Source organism: Cyprinodon tularosa, unplaced genomic scaffold (genome assembly GCF_016077235.1).
Source record: "Cyprinodon tularosa strain WSP-4 unplaced genomic scaffold, ASM1607723v1 ctg441, whole genome shotgun sequence".
Taxonomy (NCBI): Eukaryota; Metazoa; Chordata; class Actinopteri; order Cyprinodontiformes; family Cyprinodontidae; genus Cyprinodon; species Cyprinodon tularosa.
Genome location: NW_024039165.1, coordinates 929,044 through 949,899, shown reverse-complemented (window position 1 = coordinate 949,899; position 20,856 = coordinate 929,044). Strand labels below are relative to the sequence as shown.

Below are 20,856 nucleotides of genomic sequence, written 5' to 3'. Positions count from 1 at the left end.
TGCAGCTGCTGTAAATATCCTGAACAGTGTCCCTTCTGTCCTTTTCCTGCTGCACATTGCAGGGATTTTTATGAGCCTCAAAAATAAAAAAGCCCCAACAGGGGCAAAATATAGACTATTTCCAAATCTGCTCTTTTAAAGACACCCCGTGTCTTTAAAAGAGCAAAGCAGAAACTTGCTGATTAGCCACCCCTGAAAAATTAAGTTACCATGAGAAACACTCCTGAATGTCATGTCTTAGAGCTTTGTAAAAACAGACAGGATTGTGAATAAATTATGCAAAACTGCACTTCAAACTGCCTGACTCTGCTTCATCAACTGTTGAACCATGCAGTCGGCTTTGTGCGGCAACAAAATATTACGACTTTTGGAGTGAGCGGAATTCAAAATATGAGTTTAGGCGATAGAAACAACTAGAAAGCAGTCTGTGCTGTGAATGGCTCATAGAAAATCACTGTGCAGTAGTTTTGCTTGTCGTGATGTGTTGCTTTACTGCTGTACTTTGACAATGAGGGGAAAAAATGAGATGCGTCCAAAGATACATTTATAGCACTGAATACTTTGATATGTAAATGACTTCAGAAGCAGACGTGGATTTTCACAACAGGGGCACCTGTTCTCTATTTGTTTCCCAAGTAGTTTGAAAGGTTGCAGGGATTGACTGCAGCTAACAACACGTGTGGATGTGAAATAAAATGCAGCCATACATATATTGGTATTGGTTAACATATGTTACACAGTGGGATCTTTTTTATGACATATCAAGCAGCAATATATCTTGTATGACCTGTACGTGTGTTTAGATGAGCAGCTCTACTGACATTTCTGTGACTCTTGGTGTTGGACAAATAAAGTCTATAGTCTTTATAAATTGTTAAACAAATAGAATATTTTGATATTTTTTATCTATCACTGAAGTCTAGCAATTACATTCACAATACAACACATCTCAAATGTTCTCAAACTGCATAAATGCATGTAATGTATAGCTTTCCAAAAGCAAAACAGAAATTACATTAGATAACAGAAAAACAGATTAATTAACTTTTATTTCTCAAGCTAAGATATTTTGCTGTTCTGCTCTTGGAGGAGCAATGCGAGTATAATTTTGCTCTTTACTCAGTATTTATTGATACCAGGCCCTTGCCTTCCCATTACATAGAGTTTTGCATGAGATGGAAAAGACAGAAAGGATATCAGAGATTTATGTAGGTCTCCTCAAGTTCAGCATAGCTGTAGATTTATTCACGCACCTCAGCTTTAAAGACTGGAAACTTTGATCACCCTGGTTTTTATTTGCAAGCACATTTCGCTGCATACCCTTTATCTTTTTAACAGCAGAACTGCAATGTCCCTAATAACACCGTTAGTTCTCACTAACAGATTTATAGTTTTCTCCTGGAGGAAACTACCTTCTAATGTTCTACCAGCATTTACTTACAGGTAATTAAAGCTTCAGTCACTCTGGAACATTTTCTGTCATCTGATCAGAGGGGCTTTAAAGCATAGAAAGATTTGAAGGAATAACTATATTTCTTTTAATCTTGATGTAACTTAATAGGCCAATGATTAATTATTTTATTATTTTTTCTAATAATATGCCTTCCATTTCAGAATGTCCAATAAAAACTCTCATAATTTTGCAGGAATGCTTATTAGCTAATAAATCTTATCACATTTGTAGACCAGAATGATGTATTTTGCGAAAACTCCCTCTTCATACAGAATTTAGTCATATTTCCTGCCAAAAAATGGGTTGCTTAACCATTTGTTGATGCCAGAAAATCTTGCGTCACATTTAATTTCTATTGTTCATTCAATTTTAGTGCCATTTTCTACTGTTTAATAAAAAAAACTAAACCTTAAAAATCCAACTTCCTTTTAGTTTTACATGAAAGTATTAAAGTTATGATTTTCTGAGTGAAAATCTCATCACTATGATATGAATAGAATAACCAAAGCAGTTTATCTGCATGTTTCTTCTGTATTATGCATCACGACTTTCCTGTTGCAACATGGGACATCTCTATGTCATGCCTTTATCTCTTCAATGTTGAATAATAAACTCCCAGTTGCAAGTCTTTAAATTCATGGTATTTTTATTTGGCAGGCGATGGCAGCCAGTCAGACGGACCACCATTTTGGCCCAGACTGAAATATCTAAACAGCTATTTTGATGGATTGCTCGCAAATTTTACACACGCAATTATGCCTCCCTGGGGACGGGCTGTGAAAACTGTCGTGATCCCTTCGTCTCTGTGCTCGGGTTTATGGCCAAATACCTTAAAAATGTAACATTTCTCCCCGTCAGGCTCAGCTGCTATTGCCATTTAATCCTTTTTAGGACATTTCAGCAACCTAACACCGCCAGATTGATTCACCTACGCTCCATTTTAGATCTGTCATTGTGACTTTGTATTTGTGCCTCTAGTATAACATTAACCGTTTAATTGTCCAACGGATTATTCTCTTAACTTTTATGAACGTTTATCACGTTGATTGTGCTTCCTGTCCCGAGGGTGGTCAAATTAACATTGACAGCTTTGCCAGTAAGTTGTTACACCTGATTATTTATTAGTCAAATACACGTGTCAGCTGGATATTAGTTTAATTGCTAACCAATAACAGAGTTGGAGGTTGACTGAGTTTAACAGAAGCACAACAGCCTGAAATAAACAGTGAGTGTTGATTATAGAGCTAGATATAAAAGAGTAATGTACATTCGGTGTTTGCCTTTAATACGGTCGATCAGTTAGCAACAAAAACAACCCCCTTTTCACATGCCCATCACACCTGCCCAATCTAAACTGCTGTAAGGATTTCCCACCATCTCGTTACAAAACTGGTCGAGCAAAATGGCAACGCTTCTTTGAGCTGTTTTCACATTCCTCCCAGAAAGCCATGCATGACATCCAACGTTTCTAACACGCACCTAGACAATAAAATACAGCTTGCTGTTTGCTGGCACACATTAAAAAAGAGGTGTTCTTTGAGAATAAAAGGAAAGGAAGTGAAACTCTCGAAAGTTATTTAAAGTCACAATGAAACAGCGTAAAAGCATCTCACTTCCTTAACATGAGTCTAAATAGTAGTGAGTGTTAAATAAGATGATAAGGTTGTTAGAAATAAAGTATAGGAGCATCATGGGCCCACACAGAAAATAGACCAAACTTTCCAGAAATTGCTGAAAGTTTTTTTGTTTTTTGTTTTGGGCTATAAATCTGTTTGAGTCCTGAATAAAAGTTCCAATCATTACGTTCATAGGAGGTCAGACTGGCAGCCATACAGCAGTGGATCTGCTGGGAAGTAGCAGTAGCCAACTACTGATCCATAAGGGCGACTGGAGCCATAAAAGCTAAAGAGAGATGGAGGAATAAATGTGTCCTGTAAAATTAAGTGCTGTTCTCTACAAATCTTACTGGAACAGTTAAAGCTATGTGTTTCCTGTTTCCCTGCTGCACATTCCCATTGCATATATTAACCTTTAAGGTGCTTTAATGGTATTTAAAGATTTTTTGTTTTTTTTGTTTTTGAAAGCTCTGTCAGTCACTTTTTAATTCATTATTAAGTTTAGTTTCTCCCCCAAAAGTTAACTGTTTTCAAAGGTTTACCTGGTCACTACTTAAAAATTAACCATGAATACATAAATTCTTGTATTTTTCTGTTTATTTAATTAGTATAGAATAGAATAGAAAATCTCTTTTTTTGTCCCACAATGGGGAAATTCTGGTGTTTACAGCGGCAATAAGATTATATAAAAAATGGACCCAAAAATATGGACCTTAAAAAAAATTTATAAGAATAATATAATATTAAGAATAATAACAAATCAAGTTATGGCAGTGGGCTGCCATTGTGCGGTGCCCGGGGAGCAGTGTTGGTTTAAGGGTCTTGCTCAGAGACCCAGAGTGGCAGTCTGTGGGGGTTGGACTCCAACTCAGAACCTCAGGATTCCAAGCTTTATGTCCTAACCACTAGGCTTCAACTCCTGCAATTTACTGACATTTTCTTTCTTTTTAATTTTTCTTTTTACTTATTCTGTGTGTTTTTTTTTTTTTGTTTTTTTTTTGTTTTTTTTTACTGTGGCTCTGTTTTTAACCCCTGTTGAGCACTTGGTGTTAAGGATCTCACAATACAGCTCTTTCATTTCTAATACGATACCTATATTGCATCCTTGAGAATTGACCCGATACGATATTAGCACCTGTTACACATGCTTTTAATTTTCTTAATTTGCACTTTAGAATGTTAGAAATGGCTTGAACAAGTGATATTACTAAAACAGAGAAGATCAATCAACAACGATTAATAATGAGAACAAGTAACCCTTGAGATATTACCAAAGGGTGACAGAAAGTTTTAGTTTTTCTGGCTAATATCGGATCGATATCAGATATTGATATCGGACATAAGTACTGGTCTACAAATACAAACTGACTGACAGAGTGAACTATATTTTGGAACACTGCAGACGTTTTGATCATTTTTGGTGTTTTTTTCTGTGTTATTCAGGCCAAGAAGAGGATGGACGGAAGGTTTTAGTCCTCAGTTACCCCCAGTACTGTCGCTACCGATCCGTATTGGCTCGGCTCAGAGAGCAGCCGTCCTCGCTGCTCATAGACCACACGGTGCTGGCTCTGGGCGGCATCGCTGCGCTGGGCGGAAGCACAAGGATCCTGTACTGCCGTGACACCTTTGAGCATCCGACCCTTCTTCAAAACGAGAGCATCTGTGACGAGTTTGGTGAGTTTGGCAGCTGGCAAAGACGTTGAAGCATGACATTCATGGAAGTAGCTATATTTAAAACATTGCCTGTCTTGATTTCTGAAACATTAGGATTATTTCCTTCTTGATCTTTTGCAGCAATACACTTTAATGCTCCTAAAACTCATTCTCAACATGATCTTGGCATCCAACTTTCAGTTGTAATTACCTATAACCATACTGATTCTGCTTTAGCAAAACAAAATAAACACTTGGGGAGACTATTGTCTCAGTATGTGGTACCTGGCAACAACAAAAAAATCATAAAATTAAAAACCCCTTTCTTGCAAATAAAAACAGTCTATAAAAGGACAAGCAAAAATAACATATCTTTAGCTTTTGAACAGGGGATTTTTTTCATCTCTCTGGTACGATTATGAAAGGAAGTGCTTTAAATTCTCTCAGTGTTTGAGTCACTCTCTGACTGTGGCTGAGGGTTGTTTACAAATACACCAGTCGGGTGTTAAGTTGGAAAAAAGTGAACTCATCCGACCATTATAGAAGTTTTTCATTCCTCAGACAGGCTATTTGAGACTAAAAAAGCCGCTATAAGGAGTAAATTTTGATTTTTTTTATAGAAAGTTTTGACAAAAACCTTAAAGTAATTGAAGCCATATTGAAGAATCAACTTTAAGCAACTGTGTTTTAAGAAAAAAGATCCATATAAAACAATTAGTTCTTGAAAAATTTATTTCCTTATCCAGCTTCTTATCTGATAAAACAGCAAAACTTAAGATGTTGTTGAAGCTGTTGGCGTGATAATAACACCCTGCTCACAACTGCTTTTTTACACCATCAAACTGGTTCTCTATTGTAGAGCCTTAAAGTCAAGTGTGCATGCCAATAATGCACACCAATCTAAAATAACATTATAACTCGTTGACAGGTAAGGTGAATAGCAGGTATTATCTCTTCATAATGGCACCCATTAGTGAATGAGATACACGTGGCAATGAGTACGCTTTTTTTTTCTTTCTCAGAGTTAGTGGGGGAATTTATAAAGTATCAGAGGATTTTTTATGAGTTTGAGAAGTTCACATTGTGACCAATGAAGAAGTCAGAGCATATCTTGGACTGCGGATGTTTTGGGGTGTCGCTGTTCTGTAGTGGTCTCCCCAGATTATTTAACATGAAGGAAATTATGAGATTCTGGGATAGGATGAAATGCGTAGCAATCCTGCACAAAGCAAGTAGCTAAGATAAATTACCAGACAGCTGGCCACGTGAGCCGATTGTAAAGCCACCACTTGCAGCAGCCAGTACCGTATCTGTCAAAAGTGGTCAGAGTAAGCTGCAGTGGTTAAACCGAGGCTCAGTGGTGTAAGTGGGCATGGAAAACTGACCCATTTGGTCTGATCCAACAGATAACTCACTGCAGTTCAAATTGCTAAGTAGTTTATGGTTCTGAGAGAACGAGCAGAATGAGCAACCCAATGCAGGTGATGCTATTGACACCCTGGCCAGGTCATGTTGGTCAGATTCTTATGACTGACTGGTGTTTGTGGCCAAGCAAGCTAACTCTTTATCACCCTAAAGCTCACTTCTGATGCTGATACGCTAAGCTGATGGAGAGGGATGAGGAAAATATTGTCTTTTATATTGTTTTTAAAATAAAACTAGTGTTATGCCTCCCTTAAGTCATGCAGCCCTAAAATCTAAATTGTATTTACTTTCTTTAGAGTTTGGAGCATCATTAAAGTAGGAAAAAAAAAGAAAAGCAGAAGCATTATGTAAATAGACTTGCTTAGGTTGAATGTCTGCTCTTCTCATTTCCTCACTGGGCTTTTTTCAGTCTATTAGAACCCATGATTTTAACTATAAATATGTATAAAATTGTTTTCTGGTTCAGAGTAGGGCTGGGCGATAATTCAATAACGATATATATCGATCGATAGACGTGTGGCGCAATAGAAAAAAAGAGGGTCGATAAAAGTTCGATAAAAAAGAAACGTAGTTTTCCTTCCTTCTCATTGTAGCCTAGCATGTAGGTTTATGCTAGTCGCTGCTTCCTCCCAACCAATCACAATCGCGGACCCAGGCACGACGTCACCAAGCGCCGCCCTCTCAAACCACAACACAGAGCACATGAAGGTGCAGCAAAGAGAGGCGGAGGAAATTGTTCCAAAGAAAGGTTTTTGTAGTTCGGCAGTATTTCGGTCATGGCAAGTCGGACCAAAAACAAACCACAGTCATCTGGAAAATGTGTAGGGAACCAGTGAAACCAGTCTGATAACGAAACCAACTTTTTTTTTTTTCATCTCAGCCGCTCACAGCCGCAGGAGTACGAGCTGTGTAGGCCCCGACGCGGCTCTCCTCCGAGGAATCTTCGGAAAATATATATATATTTTCAGTTCTGGGCAGTTTCCCACGTAGTTCTAACAATTGAGATAAAAATGCTGAGGGGCCAGAAACTTCAAAGTAATAACTCAGGTTAAAGCAGGAAACGGGGGCGGCGGTGGGGGGGCATTTATTTATTTGTTATATTTATTTTGGTCTCTTTTCTGGTCACTTTAGTTTATTCTTTGTCAGTATTTAATAACATAACTCAGGTCTCTTAAGTAATTTTTCTTTAAAACAATTCTGTTATGGTTAAAAAAGTTGGTTAAATAAAGATTTAATTCGAACTCTGTGTTTGTGTTTTTTATTAAAATTAAATCATTTAGCAATATTATAAAAGTCCAGGCAGAGCTGCACATAAAATATGGTTTCAAATCTTTTCAATAATTATCGATATCGATCAATATGCATTTTTTTTTATCGATAAGCTTTTTTTCTATATCGCCCAGCCCTAGTTCAGAGGTAGGTAAAGGGAAAAAATCCCCCTTTGCCTACTTTGAAATGCGTCCATCCATATTGTCACATTCAATATCTGCAGCCTAACCAAGAGTATTTATTAAGGAAAATGTAAGCAGTGGGGAAAAAAAGTTTTATTTTAGCAGTTTAATCTGTTTCTGTGGAACATTTGTTTAAAAACTGTCTTCCTACATCCATATTTTACAGTAAAATGGAAAATAGCCTAGAAACACTTAGTTATGAAAACAGCTTGGTAATGGAGGTTTTACATTTTTGTGATTTCTGTCTTGATTATTTCTGCTGGTCCTTTTTGCCAAATAAATTAAAGTAAAACATGTTTTTGATCTTTCAGTGTTTTGATAATTTGGACCCAAAGAAGTTTCAACATATTTTCTTAATTATTTTTTTTATTATTATTATTCCAGAGAGCTGTTTCTGTTTACGAACACCAGCAAATGCTGCTGGAACGAACTCCTCAGTCACACCTTTGAAAAGCATTTTGTGGCTCCGCTGAGGAGTGGTTAAGAGCTGGAACGTGTTTATCCTCTGCGCTAGAATCTACACTTTTTTATTAATCCCCAGTTAAAACAAAGGACTATTGTGACTCATCTCTCTCTCTCTCTTTCTGTATATTTCCTGTGCTTGGTAACTCAGCAGGCATCATTGTGACATTCAATGTAATGGCTCCTCTGGTCAAAAGTCATTGTTTTTCTTTTTCCTGTAAATTTGCCACAAGGTAATTGCATTCTAAGAGTGCTGCAGAGGTGAGACCAGAGAGGAAAACGGTTTTTAGTCATAGGAAAATATGTTATGAATAGCAACGCTAACATCCTGTGGCTGCTGTTGCTCATTCGCTTGGCTCAATGATGCCATTCCTCCGTGAGTCACATTTAAGCTAAAGGTTTATTTTCATAGCCGAAGGGAATTCTGCTTTTTCTCCTTGCTGAAGCAGCCAGGATCTCTAATGTTCTGCACATGAAGGTTTATTCGGCTCTGGGCAGGCTTTTTATTTCTGCTGGAATTGCTGCTCAGAGACTTGATTGTGATTTGTTTTAAAACAGCAGAGCTAAGTAATTTACATCACTCTGGCAGGTGAAAAAGGCCTCGGGGGCGTCTTACTTAAAGGCACAAACACACATGAATGTTTACACATCCGCACTTAGAGACAGATACAGCTACTGAGCAGTTATCTTGCTATTTAAAGCCTCTATTAAAAAAAACAGCTAAATCCGCTTTTATTAGAATAAACGCCACTTCTAGAAGCAACACCATCTAAGTGTGAAATATTTAAAGCTACAGTGTTTTAAAAGTGTTTTCTTCTGCTTTTGTTTTTATTTATGCAATGGATGTAATTTTTATCAGGCTAATTATGACATCAGGAAAGGATAATCACAGTAAACATTAAACACAGCTTGCAAATCCTGATTTAACTTGTTGATGGGAAAATAAGCTATCCAGTAAGTGTGTTAAACTGATCTAAACTGGTAAACTCTACTTCGCTGAGTTTTATTGGCATGAAGAAGCAGTTTGAAATCATACTACAGAATCTCAGTCTTATTTAGATCTGGACTTAATATAGGCAACTCAAAACTTCAATTTTACATTTTTTGAGCCATTCAGATCTGAACTTCTTGGGTACTTTGCATCATCAATTAGGAGGTACTTGGGAGGTAAAAGGTCAGTCAATAATTAAAGAAGCACTTTTATTTATTTTTTATGGAGCAGAAAAACCTATTTCCTAAGGCTACATTACTATAACATGAAACACTTTTTGGAGGTATTATGTGTAGCTGCTATCTTTATGGTTCTCTGAGGCTGATTGTTTCTCCTATTCCAGCATCCTTCTCTGGATTAAACCCTCTGCATCCTCTTCCATTACTGTTTTTTTCTCCTCACTATCTAGTGATTTAGATCTTCATCCCATCATCCAATATACTCATCATCATTTTACATCACACATTTTTAGAAAGCACTTTCTAAAGTAAAATCCTAACCCACTGTTTTTCAGCTTCAATCAATATAATTTATAATGACAAGCAACAGATGAGACTAATGTTCTTTACATTTGTTGTTTGAATATTATTTAGCATGTATTTCAAAAATGTTAAGGTCATAAATATAATTAGTTATTTTCCAACCCTGGTGCCATGTGATTAAAAGGGTTGCAATCGATCCAACTAGAGGAAAAACGTATGATCGAAATAGAGCAGGATAGATGATGTCTGAAAGAAGGAGCAATAAGGCTGGAAGATTATTTTCTAGACTTAAATTTAGATATAAAGGGATTCATTATATAATTTTAAAATAGAAAATCAATAATATATTTAAGGAATTGAGGCCACTATGTGGACAATCAACAATACTGTACATATTATATACATATGGTAAAATAGTAAATGGCCTGTACATGTACAGCACTTTCCTTTGCTTCTCTGTTTTAAAGAGATTTATTCAGCCATTCATTGCCACATTCACCAGCTGACATATGCAGAGTTGTGCTTTGACTTTTATTTTGTAAATGGCAAATTACAAACATAGATCTTATCCGCTTTGTGCCTTAGCTGTACTTAAATATATTTAACATTTAGAAACTTCCATTGCCTGTGGGCACCCTGAGAAACAGTAGACCTGCTCCAACACTGCTTACACCTTTAAAGCGCAGAGGAGACAGCATGGTGTCCTTCTTTTATTTAAAATAAAATAACTCTCAGCATTATGAGAAGATACCATGGTAATAAAACATTTTTATTAATGCTTTACAAAATGACCAATGTACCAGTATGAAGTAAAGGCTTGGTTGATGAACATTTCTATTTCTTACTGAGTAACTGGCCTCTCGTTGAAGATTTTACCACTGATCCAGAGTGGCTCCATTTCTGAATCATTCCTCTCACTGTGGTTTTCAGGAGTTACAAACAGAGAGGCTTATTAACTCTTTATAAATTAATTGATTTCCAAAACATGGTTACATTAATCTGTTAGTGAAAGTCTTTAATTAGGGGCAAGATGTGTTCTTTATGGTACCTTTTAGCTTACTTTGTGCTGCAGGTCAGGTTCCAGTTAAGTGATTTATTGATTTTACAGATCAGGCAGGGTGTGACTAGTGATGAACATAATACATGAATAATCAAAGATCATTCTTAACATGGGAGGCAGAAGCTTGTTTGTTTTTTTTTTATCTAAGGGGGTTTCAAAGTCCTTGTTAAAATAGATGATAAATAAAATAGAGCTGCATTTTTCTAATTGCTTATTTTTGACTGGAATTAAGATTTTGATGCCTGAAACATTAAATGTGACTTGAAATTAAAAATAGTTTAAATATGTTAAGGGAAGAAAAGTGTAGGATCTGATTTAATGCTCTTTTTGTAGTTATTATGACCTTTTGGATTCAGTCAGATCTGTGCTGGCAGCTGTAATGGTCATTTTTCTTCTCCAGACTAAGTTATAAGTATGTCAGGTTACCGTAGGGGTTCCAGAAAAGGAGGATCAGATATAAAAAGGAGTATTTCCGAGTGTCAGCAGGCCCAGTGTTCAGTATTGTGAAAAACTTAGCCGAAAGATTAAGAGCCTAGTTGTGAAATCTGTTTTTTTCTTGACACAGCAGCCCTGCGAGGCTGAAATCAGTGGAGGTCGTTCAGGGCTGCCTTACTGGCCTCTCGTCTCTTTATGACTTCTTGTGTTTGTTTTATTGTAAACCTCTGGTGTCACTGGCGTCCTTTCCTTTGAACAAACTTTGAAAGAAACTGCTTTTGAATCAAGTCCTGTGATCCATATTCATGTTCAGCACCCCCCCCCCCCATTCCCCCACCCCACCCAGCAGTTGCTTTCCTCACAGGGAATGACACAGTTTTTGTTTATAATTATCACACATTCTCTGCCAAACGTGGATTGATTATACCCTTGCTACTTCGTGTCCTCGATTTCTTTTCTTTGCCAGCAGGAATGTAATATTACAGCGATGCGAAACGCCTAATGAGAGATGTATAAATTGTGTTTTTTACACAGCATGGGTACAAATAGTTTTTCACTTATTGCATTCTCGCTGACAAGCGGAATGGAAATCTATCTCTTATATAAACCTAAGAATAACAAAGGTGTGACATACTGCACTGTAATAATATTGGCATTACTGAGGCGCTCTGCAGTGATAAAAGCCAGGAATAGTTTAGAGTGGGCCAGAGCCTCGCAGTGCTGAATGACTGAATGATCACAACATCCATTTTTTGTTAAAAGCTGCGTGTTGAGTATTACTCACATTAATTTGGCAGGGGGACTTCGGCCACAAAGAAATGCCTGCCTGAAACGTATGTAAACGCAGCCAAGCGCTTTTAAACATGAAGCCGATGACTTTAAATTTAAACAAGCTGTTAAGTGGGATTTTTATATATATATATTTTTTTTCTGATTCCCTGGCTTCACCTCCATGCTGCCAGAAACCTAATACTGCTTGTGCATACAGTTTAAAATAACAGTGCTTTCAAAGTGACTGAGGTAATCATGTTGGAGGCAAAGTGAGCCCTCCTCCTTTTGCTCTAACTCTGTTCTCACATGTTCTTAAAACTTAGCTCAGAATTGAGAAGCTTGGTCTCTGAGGAAAGTTATAAACAGTAAACATTCCCAACTCCGATGATACTTTCAGTTGGTATAAAGAGAGAGATTAGTTGGTACTGGCGCCTTGTTTAAAAGGAGACTAACAGTTTTGAAAAAGTATAATCTCAAAAATACCAATGCAGCATTGGAGAAAGCTTTTTTTATGAACTTTGGTATTGATGTTTTGTTTGTATTTTGTTCCACAAAAGCTGCATGAAGGGAAATATCGGTATGTGCACTGGAGCAATAAAAAACCTGTTTAACTTGGGTTTAAACATGGAAATGAATAGCACTTCAAAGAACATAAAGCCCTGTTTCACCCTTTGTGTCACCTTCGATCCACCTTCATTTCTCCATTTCATTTGTTTGTATGCATTTGAATCCACAGTTTCATGCTGCATCACAGGGTGTGTAACTTCTGAAGCAACAATTTTTACTTTATTCTTATTTTTCATGTTTAGCAATCAAATGTTATCTTTAGAATGACAGGATGCTTTATGAGTGCATCCAAGCTATTTTTTAATCATCAGCCAGATAAATTAGAATCGAAGTTCTTATTACAGTTTTACCTTCAGTTTCAAGCTTTCAGCATACGGTGGTGAGCTCAGCATTTCTACTGCAAAAATTTGTATTTATTTTTTTTTCTCTTGGATATTTTTATTCCAGTTGTCCAGATTCCTTCAAAAAGCTTCTCATGAGCAGAATACACAGCATGTTTAGTCTGTGATGCTGATTATATTGGTATTAGGATGGTCAAAAGATTGGATAATATAGGTTCCAACATCTTGTAAGGTAATACTGGGGCTGTTTTATTCCCGTAATATTATAGTTACAAAATGAAAATGAAAGGTAGATATGGAGTATCTCCACTAGATAGCCAGTTTAGTTCAGTAAAATTAATTTTTGGAGATACTGGAGGCTTTTGTAAGGTATGCAAGAATGGATCTGTAATCTAAACATCTGATATAAAATAAAACAAAGCCACAGTCTTAAAAGATGAGGTATTGTTTTGCAGTATCCACAAGACATCACAAACAGCCTTCTACAATGTTAGAAGTTGTGATCTTAAAGTATTTGTATTTAAAAGCAACAGATCACTCATTAAGAATACACAACTCAGTTTTGTATTTGTAGTTTTAATAATCATCACCTATAACATTTGCTTGACTGAAGTCCAATTACTGTCATTGCATTTGAGCCCAACCCGTCCAATGTCTGTTGATGGTGACTAATGATATTCCTGAAATCTGGACTGCTCTGTTGAATTCCCAACATGTTATACTGTAGTCTTAAATCCCATATTAGCGGCATTTAGCCGCTAATGTGGGTGCCTCTCACTTCACAGTCAGTTGTCCTACTAATTGTCAATCATTCTGGTTATATGTTTACGTGCTCGTCCCCATTTTCACTTACCGGTGGTGAGTCTGACATACAGTAGTGGAAAAATTGCACATATTTTGGAAATAAGCTTGTATGAGCAATGCGAACAGCAACTTTTAAACAGAGCATGCATGATGGGAAATGGCTCGTGCATTTTTAATAGGTGTTCCCTTTGGGGAGTGGGTACAAGGTTGTGCATGTGCATTTTTTTTGTGGAGGTCTTTTGAAAAGTTTGTGAAAATCCATTAAACAGATCTTCACTTCAAAAATCCTGAAGTATTCCTTTAAGGCATCATTTCCTGGCACAGAAACTTCATAGTTCAGGGTCAGCTTGTTATCCTCTGTTCGAAATAAATAGAAACAGTTGTAGTACAGTGCAGTGATCTTCTTGATTAAAAAGAGAAGAGTAATGAAAGCGTCTTAATTATATGAATTTGTTCCTTTTGCAAACAGAAATTCACAGCCTATTTTTATGCTGCCTTGTTTACCATGCATGCTTTTGCACATCTGTGGCTTGATTTGGTTCAGCTGTATGTGTATCTGTGAGGGTGTTAAAGAAAGATTAAATGCTCTTCTGTGTCATCTGACTGAAACTGATACTTAAATGTGTCTCAGAGAGGGGAAAAAATGAGGAAAAGAAAAATATGAAAGCGTCAAACGTGTTAAAATTTCAAGCCTCCTCGTGGAGATAATATCTTACCAGCTTGATAGGGTTGGGTCACCAGATCATCATACAGCATGAGGTCATTGTTTCCACAAGTCTAACCACTTTCCCCCAGTGCTCTTTAAACAAGAAATCTGATTAGAGGAAATATGCATATGCCAGTATTGTCTCATGACAGGCCCGTCTGTTAATGCAATAGGCAAATTGCTTGCTAAGCCCATGTTTTCTCATCTCCTGTGCAGATTTGTGTTAACCAACAGCCCATGAATATTTCATTGTCCATATGTTGTGCAGTGCAGAGGGTATAGAAGGGGATTTTTAGAGGAGAGAAGAGCACATGCTGTGGCTGTGTGGTTACATTTTGTAATCAGGACGTATACACAAACTGATCATCTGCTCTAAGATCCCATTAAAATAGCTTTTAATGTTGTGCATTTTCAGTTCCTCAACAAAACAGACAAACAGGGAAAAAAAGGCCCTGTTGCCTTTCACTATCCCTCATTGCCCTGATGTACCTGGTGTGCAGAGGCAGAATCAATGCCACAGTGCTGTTTTAAATAAAAGCACTTGGCTTCAGGAACATTAGCATGGCTGCCGGGTAGAAAAAAGCAAAATCATTCTGTTTATCCACGTTACATCATCACCAACTCTCTAGCTCTGGACCTATTGCTTTATGGTGGTTCTTATCTATTTTTAGCAAACAGCACTAATAGATAGAGTGAGCATCTCATTAGAGGCAAGCAGCGTTTCAGGGACCTGTGCAAAGGTTTCCTCCAGCAATGATCAATGGAAGTCGACAAATAGGGAATAAATTGCCCAACGTATAGATTTACACAAGATAATGTGTTGAAATACTGTAGTTTATGAGGCCAGAAAAAATGATTATAGCTTATTATGTTTACCTCGGATAATTAGTACATTTCCATCAAGACAGCCCTCTAATAACAGGTTGAATTCTTTATCTTTATGTCAATATCATATAAATGTAATCCGAGATAGTAATTAATATTTTGAGCTTTGAGCCGGTCACTAGAATCAAAGTATCGTGACATTTTAAAACTGAGGAGGATCTTTAAAGAGATATTTTATGGGTTATATTATTGATATGATTTAAAAGCAAGAGGTTGTCTGGCTGTGGGGAGCAAAGACTTGCGATCCCCCTTCCCAATCCTGTAGTTGGGTACTGCAGCTTAGCTGATTGACAGAAAGCTCCTACAGGGTTTTGTTTGCTAGCAAGATAAATAGTGCTGTCTGTGATTTTTTGGGGAATTAAATGGTCACTTTTTCTTTTTTAGGAGATTAAGGTTGGCTACAGGAGCATATAGCCAAAATAATTAACCAGATAACATCTTCTTTTAATACTTTTTGACTGTATATGAATCAGAATGGCAAAAATATCATAGTTTCCTTATTTTTTATCATTATTATTACTTAAGTTAATTTTAAGTAATGTACTTAAATGCCACTGCCAAATTTAGCATGTGTCTATATAAAAAAAATGAAAGTACAAATACCATTATCATGAATACAACTAATTTATTCATTGATTAATCATTAACTTGAGTATAGAGAATATAACATGTCTTTAGCTGACAGAGCGAGCCATTTAGAGCAGTAATTATACCAAAATTGTAAAAATATATATAAACATTTTGCATTCAAGATAAAAAAAAAAAAAATCTCTGTCAATATGCTCTATCCAGAACTCCTCAAGGGGAAAAGTTTGAGTTTCACCTGGTTGAATTTAGTAAAAAGTCTTCTTTAAGGAACCTTTGGATATCCAATTATTAATCGATTAATCGAAAAAAAATTATTGACAGATTCATAATTAGTTTGAATATTGATAGTAAAATAACAACAATAGTAATACCGGTAGTAAGAATGATTTTTTTTTAAACAGTTAGATCAACTCTAAAGGCAGAAATGTGAAAAAAAAACATTAAAAGAAAGTAAAAAAAAGTCTTCAGTAGACGTATTTATAATGACTTGGGGGTTAAATATATGAACTGTATTGTAAAACTGGTAAGCCGCTCCATCCTTTCATTCACTCTTTGTCTTTTCACTCCTGTATGCAAATCAATTTCAAATGGTAACAAGCATCAACTTCAAGCAGGTGATCTAACACAGTGAATCGTTCAGTCACCATTTTATTGTCATGCTGTCATCACATGTTATTGCAGCTGTGAGTAGTGACGGCTTCCCCCTGTGGCTGAATTTATTAAAGCACCAACATCCAGGTTCTTTAGAGCCGTCTGCCAAACAGGAAGTCCTTGAAATCATTTTTAATAGTCTATTGTTTTGTTGTTTTTTTTCCCAAGTTTTAATTTTTTTATTTTTTTTCCCAGCTTAATGTTAAGTAGTTTTGAGATATTCAAACAAAGATGTCTTTGAGGTGTCTTTAAATTAATCACTGAAGAATGATGTCAGACTGGCTCCTGCATGCCACTTCAGTGCCACGAGATGTCAAACATTAATTACAGCACACAGACGATACGCCAGCTGAGCTATTTCTACCTGTTGTTCAAGGCTATTATTAGATTTGCAAATAAAAGCAGAGAACGGTATGTGAAATTTGCACTTTTGCTGAATGATGAAACACTGTTTCAGATGTGATTTGAGACTTTAAAATGATTTTCTTTTTAAAGACCTCTTTCTGAATGCTTCATTATGTATTTCTATAATAAATCTGTCTAATATTAGAGAACAAATGTCCATGAGTTGTGATTTAAATCAACCAGGGCCTAGATAATAGAAAGTTTTTTGAAAAATTATACTGGTCTGCAATAGGAGTCATGAATGTCGGTGTTAAACTTTACCGGACATCAAGTTGCGACCTGGACGGGGCCTGTCTGAGTCGCCCGTATAACAGTAAACGCTGTTTACAAGGCAGGGACTGTGGCGTTAGAGACACCTCCTGAATGCAGCCCCTTTTTCTCTCGACTCGTTGCTTAGTGCTTCTGCAGGTAGGGGCCTGCTGCAGGTTGTTGTTCCTGAAAAGAGCTTGTGTAACTTTACGTGACGTCAAAAGTCCTCCAACACAATGGTTGTAGCGCAGGGAGGATTATATGAAGGCTGTGATTGATTTTTGTTCTTTTTTTCCAAAGCGACGTTGTGACACTGCTGGCAGATGGTTTACAAATCTGTTCCTTTTGTCTTATTTTGTGTTTGTGTTACCAAAGAAAAACAAAGCAGCTTTTTTTTTTATAGAAATGGAAATGAACTTCTTAAATTTGCTAAATTGGGTTATAAACATGAGATACTGAACAAAAAGATAGAAGTAACCACTGGCCTATTTTATAAAGTGAATGGTGATTATTTATAATCACCATGGCTTAGTGCTGTGTACCTTTTCAAAATGATAAAGTCCCTATGATTGGGCTCATTGGTTGACTCAATCCTATCAAGTGTAACTAGAGCGTGATCTATTAGAATACATATGTTTTATTGATGTATGGGCTCCATGTTTATCCTGGCATTCATTTATTTATAGGCCGATGCTGTGATATTTTTTTTCCCCTCCAGTAATGAATAGGCTAAGCCTTGAAGCTTATCCACTGCTCTCTTTCATCTCTCCCTCCCTCTTTCCTCTCCCCCCCACCCTCCTCCTCCTCCTCCTCCTCCAAAAGCCAAATTGAAATACTGTATTTTTTATTTATTTAATTTTTTAGTGCTACAGTCCCAGTGAGTTGTTGCTGCAGTCTGTCAGTACAAATGATGTGGAAGCGTTTGAAGTTTATCCCGTTTTATAGCAAATCCTCCACATTATGTAACTGTTACTCTGTTTTACATGTGGCACTCTTAGAAACAACGGCGCGTGTGTGTTTTTGTGTATGTGGGACAGTCTTACAGTGTGTGTGTATGTGCTCCTAGTGCTTCTTTGCAAAATAGGATTTGTTTTTTAATTTCCTCTCCGGGAACAAAGGCAGTTAAAAGCTCCTCGCCAGCGTTTTACCTCATTGTGTGGCTGCTTTATTTTTACCCCAGCTGCTAAATAGCATTGTGAATTATTATGCTTAAAAGAAAAAAAAAAGGAAAACAGAAACATGAAGGCTTGCTGGACTGCTGCCAGTGCCAAAGTGTTGTTTCTTTCTTTCATTCCTTGTATAATTACGAGGAATTATCCACTCTGCGAGAGATAAATGCCGGCTGATATTATTCAGTTTGTCAGGGTCATAGGTTACCGCATTCCTGAGTGAAACTGGGTTAAGATTAAACATGTCTCAAATGTGATGCGTGTTAATAAGTGCTTAACAGGCAGCAGTGCTAACATCATGAGGCGATCACATGAGGTGGACAGAACAAAAGAGAGGAAAGAAGTTTTTATTTTTTTTTAAAGCAGGCATTTGAGGGAGTGTTTTCAGCTCATTTGGCTTTAAATTAAACTTGTAAAGCGCGTAACATAATTTCCTATTTATTTTGCAAAGTAGAGCTTGAGTCGACAGCCTTTATGAGTTTTTGCCGTTTGCTAAAAGTACACAACCCCTCCCCTCCTCCTGAAGAAATGCACACACTCCTGGTGAATCCGATGAGAATGATTTCATAATCCATCGCAATAATAAACTTCTTTGAACTGTTTAATTGGCTCTTCCTGGAACGACACGGCTTCGCTTCATTTGATCTGATGAAAGAGTAATGTTGCTGCTCCCCGGGGGCAGCGTTCACAACGGCGCACAAATAACAAATTAAGAACACTAGTCTTTTTCTCCCTCTTTTGTTTCCAGATGGTTGCCTTAATAAGGCAGGAAAAATTCATATTGCACATATGCATCATCCCACTTTCCGTTTACACGTTCATGTTTAAAAGCTTGCCGTATGTGTTCAATTTTCACAAATTGTTTTTAAGTGAAAATAATCCTGGGGAGGGTAATGGATTAAGGTCACATGGAAATTGATTGTTATCTGAAAGAGGGGAAAAAAAACTCTGGAAACATTCCAGAAACATTCCTAGTGTCTGATTCTGTGAAAAATGCCTAAAGCTGTGTACTCTACTCCGACTGCTTCAGGGGAAGTGGAGTACATCGATTTGAATGCATGCGGCAAAAGTAGGAGAACAGGAAAGGTTATTCAAAAAATAAATAAAAAAGGAGAAACAAATACGCAAAGCTGGAAATGACAGTCCTGATGGCTTGGAAGAATGTCCTCTTTACTCGGGTGAGGAATATTAATGGCGACAGACTGAATGGAGGGTCTGTGTTCGTAGAAATGAGCTCATTACTGGCAAATGCATTATGTATGCACACACAGACAAAATTATCTTTTATATTACTTTATTCCATCTACACATCCACCTGCTAATTATTATCCTCCTTTGTTTTCCTTGTTTTTCTTTCATTTTTCTCTTGTTGGCAGAAGCACTTAACACATGCAAAGGGTTCATTTTGTAGGTGCTAAATAAAAATATGAGTATTTTAACGTCCTGGTAAACACACATTTTGCTGCTATGTGGCGGTTGTCTCCATGGCAGCGGCAGCCGGAGCGTGCCAGGCCGAGCGCCTGTTTTCTCCTGATGGTGATTGATAATTTCTACCTGACTTGTTGTCCCCGTCTCTGCAAACATATGGTTGGAGCTGCCCTCAGTCATATATCTGCCAAAATGTTCCCTTTTCTGATAATAGCTTTTTAATGTTGCATTTTGTTGTGCATGCACTGCAATCACACACACACGACACTCCAAACCCCACCCCTCCGTAATTACATTTGCTGCTGCTCACATAGTTATTACAGAAAGGAAAGAGAAATGGAGAGGAGAAACAGTAGAGAGCCAAAAAACATGCAGAGGGAGGGAGGGGGAGGAGAATTGATTTCTCTTTGAATTGGGATGAGTTGTTTTAGTGCTGCTGGGTTTCAAATTTAACAAATTATCATGATTAACAGCACACAAGTATTTTTTAAACATGGTCCAGCGTAGGGGTTGTCTTTCTTTCTGGAATGTAACGTATGTATAGTTGTGTATCCATTTTTTTTGGCTGATATAATCTCTACATCCCAGCCACTTCATTAAATAACTTTTCGCCTTCAGAAGTGCCTTGATTCATCATGGCATAGATTCAGAACGTTATCAGAAACATTCCTGAGATTTTAGTCCACGTCGACTTAATGGCTCCACAGACGTCTGCTGATTTCTTAGTTGGGGGCTCTTTAGTTCCTCTACATGCCAAAGGTGCTTTGTTAGATTAAAACATGGTGATTGCTCAACAAGCATTCATTGTGATGTTCAAGAAGCAATAAAACACTGCTCTACTCTTCTAAAAGTAGCCAGCAGAAGATGGTTATACTGTGATCATACGTCGATGGACATGATCAGCATTGACATATATGAAGGATTGTGTCGTTTTGACAATTCTTCCTTCAGGACCAAGAGGTTGAAAGTGTGCCATGCTAGTATTTGAGTCTGAACTGTTAATGCAAGGCATGTTCTTACTTCTCTTTTTGTTTTTTAATCCTGACCCTGGTTATCTGAAAGACTCCTTGGACCAACCAATGTTCATCATGTCTTTTACTATCTAACTTTTGGTGACCCTGTGGAAATCTTTGCCATCATTTCCTATACTTAGCTAAGAGGTAATGGTTCCAGGAATAGTTGGTTAAAAGGGTAGTTATTTTAATGGATCTTATTCACAAACCTCTATGCATTTTCAGTGATGCAGCTTCCCTTTTCCCTTTAT

The 20,856-nt window shown here is 37.1% G+C and overlaps 1 protein-coding gene across 1 annotated transcript in view; it reads left to right on the top strand.

Annotated features, from left to right (window-relative positions):
- Window positions 1-20,856, top strand: part of arid5b (AT-rich interaction domain 5B) — a 114,340-nt gene that overhangs the window by 46,403 nt on the left and 47,081 nt on the right. Inside the window, exon 4 of the mRNA XM_038300179.1 lies at window positions 4,513-4,743. Within this exon, the coding sequence (XP_038156107.1) occupies window positions 4,513-4,743 (231 nt within the window). The remainder of the gene's footprint in view (window positions 1-4,512; window positions 4,744-20,856) is intronic.